At 45.6% G+C, this 13,527-nt stretch overlaps 1 protein-coding gene across 2 annotated transcripts in view; it reads right to left on the bottom strand.

Moving 5' to 3' along the window:
- The window catches only part of asap2a (ArfGAP with SH3 domain, ankyrin repeat and PH domain 2a), a 54,063-nt gene that overhangs the window by 16,084 nt on the left and 24,452 nt on the right, over positions 1 to 13,527 (bottom strand). Inside the window, exons 3-11 of one of the 2 annotated variants that reach the window (XM_070979101.1) lie at positions 12,832 to 12,977; positions 11,308 to 11,382; positions 5,486 to 5,535; positions 5,038 to 5,064; positions 2,090 to 2,219; positions 1,762 to 1,847; positions 1,544 to 1,619; positions 1,377 to 1,463; positions 342 to 445 (exon numbers count right to left, since the gene is read on the bottom strand). In XM_070979101.1, the coding sequence (XP_070835202.1) occupies positions 342 to 445; positions 1,377 to 1,463; positions 1,544 to 1,619; positions 1,762 to 1,847; positions 2,090 to 2,219; positions 5,038 to 5,064; positions 5,486 to 5,535; positions 11,308 to 11,382; positions 12,832 to 12,977 (781 nt within the window). The remainder of the gene's footprint in view (positions 1 to 341; positions 446 to 1,376; positions 1,464 to 1,543; positions 1,620 to 1,761; positions 1,848 to 2,089; positions 2,220 to 5,037; positions 5,065 to 5,485; positions 5,536 to 11,307; positions 11,383 to 12,831; positions 12,978 to 13,527) is intronic. The other variant, XM_070979102.1, reaches the window with a different exon arrangement.

Consider the following 13,527-nt stretch of genomic DNA (forward strand, 5'->3'; position numbering starts at 1 on the left):
CTGTAACGATCACTCCATAAAATGATGAGTTGATCAACAGAAAACTTGGTGATTGATTGATTGATTGTTTCTCAATCAAAAACACCAAATATCCACTGGTTCCAGCAGGAGTATTTGCTGCTTTTCTTCATTTTATATCTTTGTAAATGGAAAATCTTTATAATTTGGACAGTTTATTGGTTAAAACAAGCAGCTTGAAGACGTCACCCTGGGCTCTGGGACATCGTGATGGGCGTGTTTTGCCATTTTGTGACATTTTATAGACTAAGCAGTTAATTAGCTAAATGAGAGAGTAATCAGCAGGTTAATCCATGATGAATCACTTCACTTCAGTATCTCACCCGTCGCTTTTCTTGTACAGGTACCCGCTGCGCTCTGTGCCGTGCTCCTTGTTACCCTGCGGTTGGTGCAGGCTGTAGGTGGTGCTCTGCCGCACCTGTGAATCCTGAGAAAACACATAGATGATTAAAAAGAGATTATAAAAATCAGTGACTTTACACAAATAAAAGATCAACTAAAACAACAACAGAAATATTGCTGCTGTGAGTCTGGAGGATTTCATAAAATAAAAGGAGCTTTTACACCTCTGAACCAGAATCAAATCTGAAGCATCAAAAGTTTCAAAAGATCTAACCTTCAATAAATGAAATGTAAGCTGATTTATTTTTTGGACATTCAGGTTTGAATGCAATGTAACGACAACAAGGACAAAACAAAGGCCAGATTTTTCTATGAGTGATGTCATTTCCTCTCTGGAAACACTACAGGAAACAGAGGACGACTTCTGAAGGCAGGCGTTGACGAAGCGTTCATGATTTCATTGGTGTGTGTTGTTATGCCAGACACACACACACACACACACACACACACACACACACACACACAAACACACACACACACACACACAGAGGATAAACTTGGAAAAGCTGGACTGTAGCTCCAGCTCCGGCTTTTCTAACTGAAGAGTGATTTCAAATAAAAAATGAAAACTTAAATTAAGTGAAGCACTGAAACATGACAACACCACAATGAAAACAGGATGAGAGGAGCTTTTTTCAAGAAATCCACTTACTCTCCTAGACTTGTTTCACAAAAGACGGAGGCAGTGAAGGAAAGAACAAAAACAATCTTCAGGTGAGACCAGGAGCAGATTTAATAGTTTGCTAAGCACAGGCCTGAGGTCAGTTAAAAAGCATCGCTCATTCAGCTGGTGGGGAAACTGGAAAACATCAGTGCATGTATGAAACAAATAGGAAACTCTTCAACCTATTCAAGACTGAGTGATTTTCACAGGATTTAGCAAGAAGATTCGCTCTTGAATCAGCTGATACGTGGCTGTGTGGACACCAACCCTGATGGATGTGTGTGTGTGTTACCTCCTTCTGCTCCACCTGTAGCGCTGACTTGAGGACGTCTCTTAGCTGAGTCAGCTGTTTCCTCTCCTCATCCTGCACCTGCTTTATCTGTAGTGAAGGAACGATCATTAGAGAGGGAGCAAAGTCAGCTGAAGGACAGAAGACGCCAGAGCTGCTGCTTTTCTCACCGTGTGCAGATCTGTGGCCAGTTTTTCTATGGAAGGTTTCAGGTTGTCCACGGCTTTCAGACCATCCTGGAAGAAACTGAACAGGACGCATGAATTTAATGGAGCACAACGGCATCACAGAACTGCTGTACACCTTTAATGAACAGTGATATAAGCAAACAAGTTTTCAGGCTCAAATCAAAGCAGTCTGAGTGCGTTTAGGATTGTGTCCGTCTTACTTGCACTGCGCATGGAAGTACTTGATGAGGTTCTGCAGCAGGTCCACCCCCTTCTTGATTTTAATCTCATTGACTTTGAGGAGATACTGTAAACATATCGAACACACATCTCTTCAGACGGGGTGAGGCCACGTTCAGTTAACTCAGGCTCCATCTCAAACATGTACGCCCCTTTCATCTCATATCTGAGCACTTCAAAGCAAAAGTCTGCATCTTTCAAGTAAAGTTTTGCTCAAGTAAAGCATCGAAGAGGTACGGACCGCACAAACATACTAAGTCAATAAAGTCAATAAGTCAGATCTGACGCTCGGTCAATCCTCCGCCTAACCTCGCACATCTGCAGCTGGAAGAACCTCCTCTCCTTCTCCATCTCCTCAGCGATTTCCGCCCCACTGATTTCCGTCCTGATCATCCCGTGCTGCCTCGCGTGCTCCTTCTTCTCCTTCTCTATCTTGGTGCTGGCAGGAAGTGACATCACAGGGGGTCAAAGCGCACACAGCACATCCATGACGTCAACATAAACGCAAAAAGAAAAAAAAAAAAAAAAAAAGAGCGGTATTGTGTGAAATCAGCCCTGTTGCTGTGTGGCAGATAAAGGAGGAGGAGCTGGCCGCCAAAGAAATCCTTGGGTTCTACTAATTAAGTGACTATGGGTTAGAAATGGTTAGTTAGTTAGTTAGTGATACAGTTAGAAAAGACTGGGAGGCTTTGCATCCTCCACAGGGTTAAACACAGAGGTTTCCCTGTCAGACAACAGAGCTAAAGAAGCCATTCAGACGCACAGCAAACAAGTCATTGCCTATTCTAATGTGCTGCATTTCCAAATGTACAGAAGTAAACATCCTAATTTTTTGGAGGAGGAACATCTGGCTAATTGCACTGACTCTGCTGGAATAGTTGGGGGAAAAAAGATCTATGTTACTCGAACTTCTTAAATCAGAATTACCAAGATTGGGGTTAAGCTGCACGAGGCTGATCAGTGCTTTTTGAGGGTGTGAAATGTTCCATCATTACCATAAAGCTCGTTAACACTTGTTTCTCGCCGATGATGGCAACTGAAAACCGGCATAAAAGCTGAAGAAGTTAGAAAGCAGATGTCAGCCAGTGGGATTTAACTCAGCAGTCTTCATCCATTGAATCAGACCTAATCTGTTTTAAATAAAAAAATCCCACCAAGGGGAATCCATCTTTATGCATAATTGATGAGCACTAAGTATTCAGTTACATGTATGTATTAATATGTAGATGATTAAGGTCAGGTATGGGTTAAGTGCTTTAAAAGGTCGGGGATGTGAGTAAATGAGAGTTGCCATGTTGCCTGACAGTCCGCACACAGGGCTGATTTTTCACAAAGACCAAAAACTCTGCATACAGCATCTCGCACAGGCAATCAGGAAAACACACCACACACAGGGGGGCGGGGGTGGGAGGGTGGGGCACCAAACCATGCAACAGGGCATTCTTTTCCATATGCTGTTATTCTTGTTTCTCTGACAGCATATTCCCTACAAAAAGGATGCAGCAGTTTGCTCCCGCTCAGAGAGACGGGACGAGTGCGTCGGAGTCCGCTAGCCATTTGTTGTTCAGCCTGGTTCATGTGCATCAAGGCAGACTTCACTCCCTAAACTGTGTCATCTGTTTAAACCTGCAGCTCGGCTCAGTGGAAGTCATGACAAAAGAAATAAATAGAAAAAGGCCATGTCATAGCTCACCTTTAAAGAGGTGGGATTAAAGTGGTGGGATCGTCTTTTCAACTGGTCTTAAAGGAACACTTTGACATTTTGGGAAAAACACTTCTTTGTGTTCTTGTTAAGTTGGAGGAGAACCACAACTTTTTTACACTTGGAAAGTGTGTTTTAAACGTCTGCTGTTGCTTATGTTTGTATCTTTTTATTGTATCTGTTTTGTTTTTGGATAGAGCCATGCTAGCCATGTTTTAATGCTATGCTAAGCTAAGCTAATCTAACCATACCGTGTCTTCCAAAATGTCCAACTTTTCCTTTAACATTCCCTCTCAACTGCCACGTTACTCCCTTTATACTGTGATTCATGATGTTGTACCACTTTAAAAAGGAAGAGGGAATTATTCTTTATTCTTCTTCTTTTATTTATTTATTTGAACTGCAAACTCTGACTGGATTTCACACTTCGGTCTGCAGCTACACTGAGCTGCAGTCGTATTGTTAACGTTTACTGTGAGGCAGGCAGGACACTGTAAATGAAACATTTGGCATGTTCACAACAGCTGTGTAGCTTCCACTTAAGATTTCTTTGTTCATTGACATCAACTGTGAATCGTGGTGGGAAGAGACCCAGCACACTCTCTATCAGGTGAGCTCCCAGGTTGGTTTCCTTTCTCTTTCTGCTATTCCAGAAAACTAATAAAACCTTTGTCTTTACCAACAGAAACACGGTTGGAAAACCTGAAACAATCAGCCTTAAAGTCACAAACAGTAAGTAAGTTTTAGCAGCCTTTAGTTTTTGTTGTAAACTTGCCATTTTGCCATCGCAAACAAGCCAAATGAAATTTCATTGACAGCACACTACCGGCCCGAGTCAGCACATGAATCTTCAGCCCTGACAGCGTTACAGCATCATCAGGGCTGCGACTAATGGAGAGACACATGTTAGCCAGACTGTTTGGCCGCCAGCCAAACTGACAGTTGTTCAGCTGATGATTGGGCTGAGAATCCATTCACTTTCAGTCCTGTCAGTTCAGGGAGTGATTCACCAATTAGGAAAAAAAAGACCCAGACGCTTGACTTTGAGCTTCCATAGAAGCAGTCTACATTCAAATTGAGGAAAAACAGTCTGATTTTAGTAAATACATTTCAGATTAAACACTCTTCCTGAATCAACAGCATTCAAAGTGAGACACCTGTTGACCCGGAGACTGAAAACAGAACTCAGGCTCGGGTGTCAGATGCAGAGAGCTTGCAAACCAAATCAGGGAATCGAGAAATCGATGCTGTGTTAAGACCAAACAGTTTCATCTCTCTGCGTCTGTGAATATGAAAACATTGACAGCAGACGGCAGAGAGATCTAGGACAACCAGAGGATCACTGATAATGAAGAGCAGCACGATCAGTCGGGGCGGTTTTCCAATCAGGCAGAAAACTGAACTCTATTGATGACCTCTGTTCGCCATCAATAGAGTCAAATCATAAGAATGAGTCGGGACGGTCAGGAACAGTCACACAGCATCCGGCTGAACTCTCGGTCAGTACAAAGCCCGTACTGTCTGATCGAAACGGCTTGGAGGGAGGATGTATTACCCTTTCAGCAAAGAATGTCCTTTGCAGCTTGTAAAATATATGAAAGTGCTATAAAAAGTCATGTGTTCTTTGGCATGCACAATCACAACGGTGCGTCAGTGGAGATGGTGTGGAGGTGGCAAAGTGATGCTGGTTATTCACATTATCAGGGACGTGTGGACAGATAGTCACAGAGGGAGGTTAGAGGGGGAGAGCGGTTAGTCGAGACACAGACAAGACACATACTGCACGTTTCATTTTAACATAGTGACACATCTGTGGCTTCAAATCGGCAAGTGAAGGCTAACTTGAGCAGCTGAAGTGATAAGTTCAAGCTAATGGGGACACGTGGTTTTAAGCACTGTGTCAGCATGTTGTTCAATGTCGACCAGCTAGCTAACAAACCGTCATGGTTACATTTATGGACACTGAACCAAAAGCTGCTGAGTGTACATATTAGGTTTCTTACACTTTCGTTTCGTAGTCCTTCCAGGCTTTATCAAAAGGCTTTTTCAGATCCTGTGAGAAACAACACAAAGCAGAAAGTAATGAGCTAATTAACAGAAGTCACTCAACACATTCTGTAAAGCCCCCCACCCCCCAAAACAAACAAACAAACAAACAAACAAAAAAAACACATTGAACATCACAGTTTCAGGATAACTGTGGAACTGAGGAAGACCCTGTGACCATCAAAAGCTCCAGAGCAGCTACTTAAACCTTCTGGTGTGATTTTTTTTTTTTCAATTTCATGAACAGAAGTCAAATAGAAGCTGGTTTAACACTAAACAACATGTGATGCCTGAGGCTGTGCACAGGAATTTAAACACACACACGCGCGCACACATCATCATCATCATCATCATCATCATCAATGCTTGCTAACGGTCACATGTTCAGAAAATACTTTCCTTTCTTACTCACTAATGAAAGGCTACTGGGTATGTGTGTGCGTGTGCGTCCGCAGGTGTGCGTTTCATCACGATGTGAATCAGTAAGCTGAATCATCCTCCTCACAGATGCAGCTGTCCCAGCAGGGAACTGGGCGAAAGTCGCTGTGGAGGCTTTTTGGGACCGCAGAAGCACGGTGTCATTGTTTCTGACACCGGTTACGCGATTCCTCCGGTGACACAACGACAACGGCGGCGCTGATTTCTCCTCGTCATGGGTATGCTTTCAACAGCTGCTCGAGCGCAGCGCTTGATTAAACAACATCCCAAACGCGGCAGCGCTGATTAAACAGCGATTAGGACAAACAAAAGCAGACATTACTGGGTGCAATTGGCCGCGTCTGAAAAATAAAATTTAACAAAATGAATTGTGGCCTGATAGCGGAGGCAGAGAGCCAGGAAAGTCTGCTCGACAGCATGCGGCAATAATGAACAATCAGGAGGACTCTGTCACATCTAACTCTCTTTGTAATTAAACAGCAAAAACTGCAGCAAGCACCTGCTGAAGCATGGCATTAAAGTGAGAAAACTCAAACACATGCTAACATTTAGCACTTAAGCAGCACTCATATCTGGCTTGCCGTGCACTTCTGTCCATCACTGTGAAAAGCACACATAGTTCTGTTTGCCTGGACAGACGGCATACGGCTTCACTGCATTGTTAGAGCTCCAGAGAGGGCCGTGATCCCGTTGTTGACCTCCACTTCAACAGCAGCGGAGCGGCAGGCTCAACCTGTCAGCCCACAGGATCACGGTCTGGTTCACCGGGCCGAGCCAAGGGGCGCTCAGCCATTCAATCGAGCGGCGTGAAGGCAGAAACCACCAGAGGAAAGAGAATAAAAAGACTGTAAAAATACAAAAGGAGCCGAGGACGGATGTGAAAGAACGAGCCTGCAAAGGAAAAAGGAAAAGAGGAAGCTGCTAAAAGAACGAACTACGGGTCAAAGGGGAGGCAGCAAGACGAGAGAGGGTGAGCGGAAGGAAGCGCCAGAGCCAGAGAGGAGAAAAATGGTAACAATGGCTAAATATACCAGATCCCGGCATGGCTGGGCAGGGAATGGCGGAGCAGAATAGGCCAAGGACGGCGCAAAAAACTCCCTGAGAGAGCAGCAAGAGTCCCCATCTAGCTGAATCCAAAACACGCCAGAGGAATGTCGTGCCCTTGACAAGGGCCTCCATTTGCAAACCTATCACCTCTTCCTACCTACGACCACGCAAGCCCAGGAATAGCACTTCCTGTCACACATTCCTCAAACCTTTTCCCACCTCAGTAATAAATGCACAACCTGGTCGGCAGCTACGCAGGCAGAGCTCACTTTGGAGGTGTGGTGGTAAAAAGGGCCAGTATGCCCAAATTACAAAATAATAAAACATGTCCTCACTCTGGTGCTCATGCAGATAGCGTTGGTTTAATTTGGTGTCCCGCCGCCTCCACAGTATACAGATGGTCACTGAGCCAGATTGTGACTTGGCCAGGACACATGCTGTCTTTCACGACTCGGTAATCGGGAAGGAGGCTGCCGAGGCACGGAGGAGACCCACCATGTTTACAGATGTGCACAGAGGAACGCTTTTTCCCCGGTGGAGTAACGTCACACCTCTCATCATAGAAGTCATACAACAAGGCGCGAGAGGTCGACTACCTGCAGTAAGGACATCGTGAGGCATCCCGGACACTGCGACAGGCGACCTCTACTACAAGGTGAAATGAGCAGCCGTCGCTCCCAACTCTCATTTCAGTTCCCAAAGCTGAACCTGCTGGGCTGACATTGTGTAAAACCTGATCTAAGACTCAGACGAAAAGAAGAGTTTGGTCTGTAATATCAGAGAATAATGAAAAACGGCATCGCCATATTCAAATTTAAAACTGACTCTTTAAACCTCTGCTGAGTGTAAATCCTTCAGTGATTTTAAAACCTACCGCTGCTGCTGATGCTTCAGTTGATAGCAGAGTATGTAAATGAACGAGGAAAAGCCTTTCTTAGTAATCTGCTCTTATCTAAAATCTCAAACAGCAAGCATGCGTGGGGGGGTTCGGGCGTTCACGACCCGCTGAACCACAATGGAGACAGGGTGCAGCTGGACTCGCTTCACCGCTCCCTCCAAAAGCATTAGACCGCCGTCCTGTTTCCTCACACTGCTCACTTAACACAAACACAGCGCACTGTGCAGCAGCCATCCAGACACTGTAACTGAATAGTGATAAGCTGATATGACTCACGCTGGGTTGGAAACACAGACCGGTCAATAAGCAGAGGATGAGAGGGTCGGCTGCAGGCATGACATCATGCCGGCGTCCACTCTGAAAGTCCGCTGTTAGCAGAAAGGTCTCGTGGACTCAGCACTTTCCATTTTCCACAGATTGGAGTGTGTGTGTGTGTGTGTGTGTGTGTGTGTGTGTGTGTGTTTATCTTCAGTAATAATGCTGCAGGTCTTCCAGGGACCCCAGCCCAGCCTTTTGTGCTGGTACTGACTGAGCTGCATCCTGAGTAAAGAAAACTTTACCTGCCTCAGTTCTTGCTGATGGCAGCCTAAAAACTGCATGGTAACTATTTTTTCTTTTTCTTTCTTTCTTTTATTTTTTTTTTAAACACATGAAATGTAAATTGTCCGCTGCGGGGAAATGGCCATGAAGGTAGATGAGGTAGAAAATGGAGGGTTTTTAGCAGAGCAACAGCAGTGGACAGGTTGCTAGGTGTTAGCCCTCTAATCTCACAGCCATTAGCAGCCGCCTCCCCCGAGGTTAGTTCATTGCACTCATTGCCAAAGACGGCACCGGCAGAATATTAACACGCTCTGACGGTACAACGACCACAAGAAAGCCATTAAGGTCTGACTTAAATCAAGTGAAAAGACTGGTGACTATTATTTCTGCCACAAAGCAGCATTTTAGGCACCAGAACGCACTTTTAATGCATTTAAAGAGCATCGGGAGTGGCATTTTTAGGGTTATGCCATTTATCTTCGATGAGATGCTCCCGTTTCCCTCGCCGTTTTGCTCCTTATCACACCCCTAAAAGCATTTTCCAAGCTGTTACCCGCCCTCTGTAAGCTCAGCCTCCCTGCTGCAGCCTTAATTTTACATTTATTCACAATTTGCTGCATGTGTGAGCACGGGGAGTTTTGAGACTCTTTTCACCGCCTCTGATCCACAAATGCACGTTGCGTTTAAGTGCTGGCGGAAAACGAAGCAGCGCCACTTTTCAGCAAGGTCGTGTTGAATTTCAAAGTGGGACAGGCAGTTTCCCAAAACGTACATAATAGACAGTATTAAAGTATGTTTACATGTAATATTTGGCTGTCAGATAGACAATCATACTGACATTTATTCAAGCTGTATTCACGTGTAGAATTGGTTGGTCACAAATCATCATGTACATTTTTAAACATTTTTCTTTGTGAATCATCAAGCACATGTTTGTCATCAATGAGGTCTTTCCATAGGCTTCTCTGATCTTTTGAATACATCTTCCTCTTCTTCTTTTGTGACATCCATATCAGCCCATTACAACATGCTCCTCTCCCTCCTTCTGTCCCTGCAGTCTAATCAGCCCATCATGCAGGTCTGGACTTCTTCCTGCTTCCCCCTCTCCAAACAGGTACTTTCCCCTGGGAGAGGACAGCAGTAAGGAGCAGAATAATGACAGAGGAGGAGGAGGAGGATGATGAAGGGGAAGGGAGGGGAGGAGGTAATGGCCTTGGGCTGTGGAGGTGAGCAACAGGTGGGAGGGGATGATCCTGCCTCTGCTGTCTTCCTCACTTTTCTTCTCCTGACACCGAAGGCTTAATTTCTGAGGTTTGTTGATGTTATAACAGCAGTAACATTTATATGAGTGTGTGTGTGTGTGTAAGTGTGTGCATGTGTGTGTGCGCGTGTGTGTCCTGAGGTATAAAATAACCAGCAGCTCATTAGCCCCATGTCACTGGGGTAATGAGATTCATTCAAGGGCTAATGAGGAATAAGTGGGTAAGCGTTACAGATGTGACTGGCTGCCACAGCCAGATGAAGAGTGGGTGAGTGGGCGCAGGGGACAGAGGGAAGGAGACGTGGGGGAAAGACAGAGGAGGAGAAATGGCAGTGGAGTCAAGGGGGAGACAAGAGGACGAAGACAGGAAATCACAGAGAAGAAGAGAAAAGCAGACTGCACTTGAGAGACGTGCAAAAGAGTAAGAGAGGAGCGGAGACAAACAGGTCAGAGGTCAACGCAGAGCCGAGTGGCAGAGGGTCACGGGGAACAACTGCCATTTCTATGGCAACCAGCCTCATTACACAGCCGCCTTATTAGTAGCATACCTCTGTGGGAAAGGCAGCCAATCATGTGCCCGGAGAGTGAAAGGTCACAGACCGCCAGGGACAGTAACGAAGGCTGATTGCATTAGAGAGCTGCAGAGCCTGTTAACAAGCGTCTGTCTGGGTTTGGTCCGGTCGGTGGACGCACATGACAGACTGGAGGACTAACTAAGGCGTCAGTATAGCGGGTGGCAGGGCGGCGTGTACTGAGCCTCAATACAAGTACTGAAACAACTGCCAAGTCCCAAAAACTGCCATTAAAAGTCAGCTTAACAACTGACTGATTGGATCATAAACTCTGAAATCATCCTGCGTCAGTGGCAAACTGTTCACGCTGACGCTCCACACTAAATGATGTCATGCTGAGTTACTGGGCTCCATACCAACACTTATTCACGTGCTCTGTCGAGCGATCGCTGGTTCATACCTCCGCACACATTCTGTTGACTGAGCGATCCTAACCTTCATGCTGACAGTTCTACATAGCTTTCATCATGCTGATACCTCAACACTCGCCTAGCGACAGCTGAAGTTTAGCATTTTTATTCAGCACGTTCAGAAATCGACTCCGCTGAAGCCGGGTGTCGTCGGGCAGCTGTCTCACCAGCTCATCTAGCTTTTATGGAAAGTGGCCTGAGGCTGATCAAAGCAGCTCGTTAGCAACCTTGTTAGTGAAACAGCAGGACTTCAAGGATGCCGATGATTGTCATGGCTGCTTCAAACCACTTTGAAAAAGCAGCCCCTAGGTTCAGCTAATGAGGCTTTTAAGCTCTTACTGCAGATGAGCACGTTTCGACAGACATTTACATTGAATTTTGTATTTCCTTGCCAGGAAAAAACATAAATCAGCCTTCAGTGTCAATCCACAGGCTTGTTTTTTTGTTAATAACAGTTCCCTCATGCAACAGGGGGGCCACGAGATGAAAGGAAAAAAGACGACATCATTTGAAAAATACCTGGAAGTTAACTAAAGGTGCATATCACTGATGATTCAACACGGGCCTGTTCAGCTGCAGAGTAACACAAGCCTGTGCTGTTGTGACGCCTTACCCCTTTGACTCCCTTCAGGTCTCCTTTCAGCAGGCTGTCCAGAGGAAAGGTGATGATGTTGTTCATGTTCTGGAACTGGAGGAAGGTGAGAAAAGAGAAAGACGAGATCAGAGTTGAAAGGTTACGTCAGAGGATTTAAACCTGCACCAGGGTGGAAGTCAGGGGCGGCCAACGCCTCTGAGATGTAATCCTTTTAGTGTCCTGTGTTGTTGTTTCAGTGTGTGCGTCCAATGGGAAAAGATGAAGGCGCTCAGGTAAAAATACATCGTGGATCATGGGCTTCACTGTGTCCACACACACACAGGCATGACCGTGGGGCCGATACGCGCACTGCAAGCTGACATGTGCTTCGCTGTCTTCTAATTTATTTGTCAAGGTCTGGGACTGCCACAGTGTGTAACGACCCCCCGTCTGCTCTCCCAACACAAGTTCACTGTGTATGAGTGTGCGTGCTTGCTGTGCGTACCATGTGACAGCGTCCTGTCTAACAGCTGAATTGGTTTTCCCTTTCTTGTTGATCAAAGACTCTCTTTCCGCCGCCTTGGTGCGGGCTGAGCTAAACGTGCCACAGCCCTGCTGAGAGTGAGTTTGGGCGAATGTGCACCGCTGTAAAGAAAAGGGGCGCGCTGGATTTATAACACGAGACAGCAGCAGAATGGTTTTATCTTGATTATCTGGTTTTCATTACGGTTGGGAGCAAAAACCGTGATTGAAAATAACATTCGATTAACTGCCCAGCTCTACTTTTATCTTCATTAAACGATGGTGATAAGAGGCTAAATGAGGTAATAAAACGACTGCGGGAAATACCCATTACTGAAGCAATGGGGGACAAAATCTCTCTTATGTGTTAACGTTTGCACCCTCTGCACGGTTTCCGCCATCTTTTAATCGCTAAGACATCACATTTTCATATCATTAAAGTCAAAAACATGAAACAATCCATTATGAGACAAGCCTGCCATTTGCCGGTCCAGTCGAGGCCGGCCTCCACGTATAATCCTGCAAATGTAATCTAGGAAGCTTGCTGGAGCTTTGAGAGATTACATCTCCGCGTCCAGGTCAGGCGGCAGCTCATATTTCTTTAATATAAGGTGTTGAGATAACATTAATACAGAGTCTCAAGCTCCTGGTCTCGGTGTGAGTCGACACAGTGTCCGAGGGAAAGACCTCACATGGCGGTGTCAAATTTTTCTAATAAAGCTTTGGCTTCGATACAAAAGCTGGTTTTAGCAGAGTGGGATCAGGTTGAATTAGATCCAGCAGATATTTGGTGTTGCAGGGGCTCTTTGGCCGTCTCACTGGAAAACTGGAGCTACATCCTGAGGGCTTTGAGTTCCAGCTGGGCTCAGTTTGGACTCGATGTGTGTGCGTGTGTTAAAGAACACACACAGAGACTCGAGGGAAAAGAGACAATTAGGGACAGGATGGAAATCTTTCTTCGTCCCAGAGGACCCCCCCCCCCCCCCGTTCTCCATCTACTCCTCCATAAATACACACATTTACACACAGAGCGAGACTCACCAGGTTTTTGAAGAGCGCAGTGAGCTCCTTAGTGAAGACGGAGAACTTGAGGAAAGCTGAACCCAGATCAGGATCATCCCTGTACACGCAGTTTTCTCCAAACTTCTCCAGGGCCTGAGTGTACTGCTCCTCGTTCTCTACGTGGGCTGGAGAACACACACACACACACACACACACGCGCACACACACACACACACACAGGTCAATAAATTGAAATGTGGAAGTTAAGTGAGGCTGTTCTTGCATTGACTTTAAAGTTTTGCTGCCTATGATCTTGAAATCTCTACCACCATTAGTTGTGATTAAACACTCCTTTTTTCACTCTTCTTCACCCTCATCTGCATTTGCTTTTTGCTTGTCCTCTAAACGACAGGGGTAAAAAAAAAAAAATCCCTGATCCTCCTTGATCCTTTTTTTTAATAATGGCTGTAGAGAGACAGAGAAATGAGAGGCAGGATGGTAGAGAAACGAGCGACAGCGAAGGAAAACGTTACGCCAAAAGATGGACAGGAAGAAGACAAGGAAAATGCACTGAGCTGGCCCCCAAAATAAACAAACCTCCAGTCAGTCACCAGTGTGTGTGTGTGTGTGTGTGTGTGTGTGTGTGTGTGTGGTGGTGGTGGGGGGGGGGTGGGGGGTGGGGGGGGTGGACCATTAACGAGCCATGACCAAAGTCACCCAGTGCATCTAAAGTCA

The sequence above is a fragment of the Chaetodon trifascialis genome, chromosome 14 (genome assembly GCF_039877785.1).
Source record: "Chaetodon trifascialis isolate fChaTrf1 chromosome 14, fChaTrf1.hap1, whole genome shotgun sequence".
In the NCBI taxonomy this organism is placed as follows: Eukaryota; Metazoa; Chordata; class Actinopteri; order Chaetodontiformes; family Chaetodontidae; genus Chaetodon; species Chaetodon trifascialis.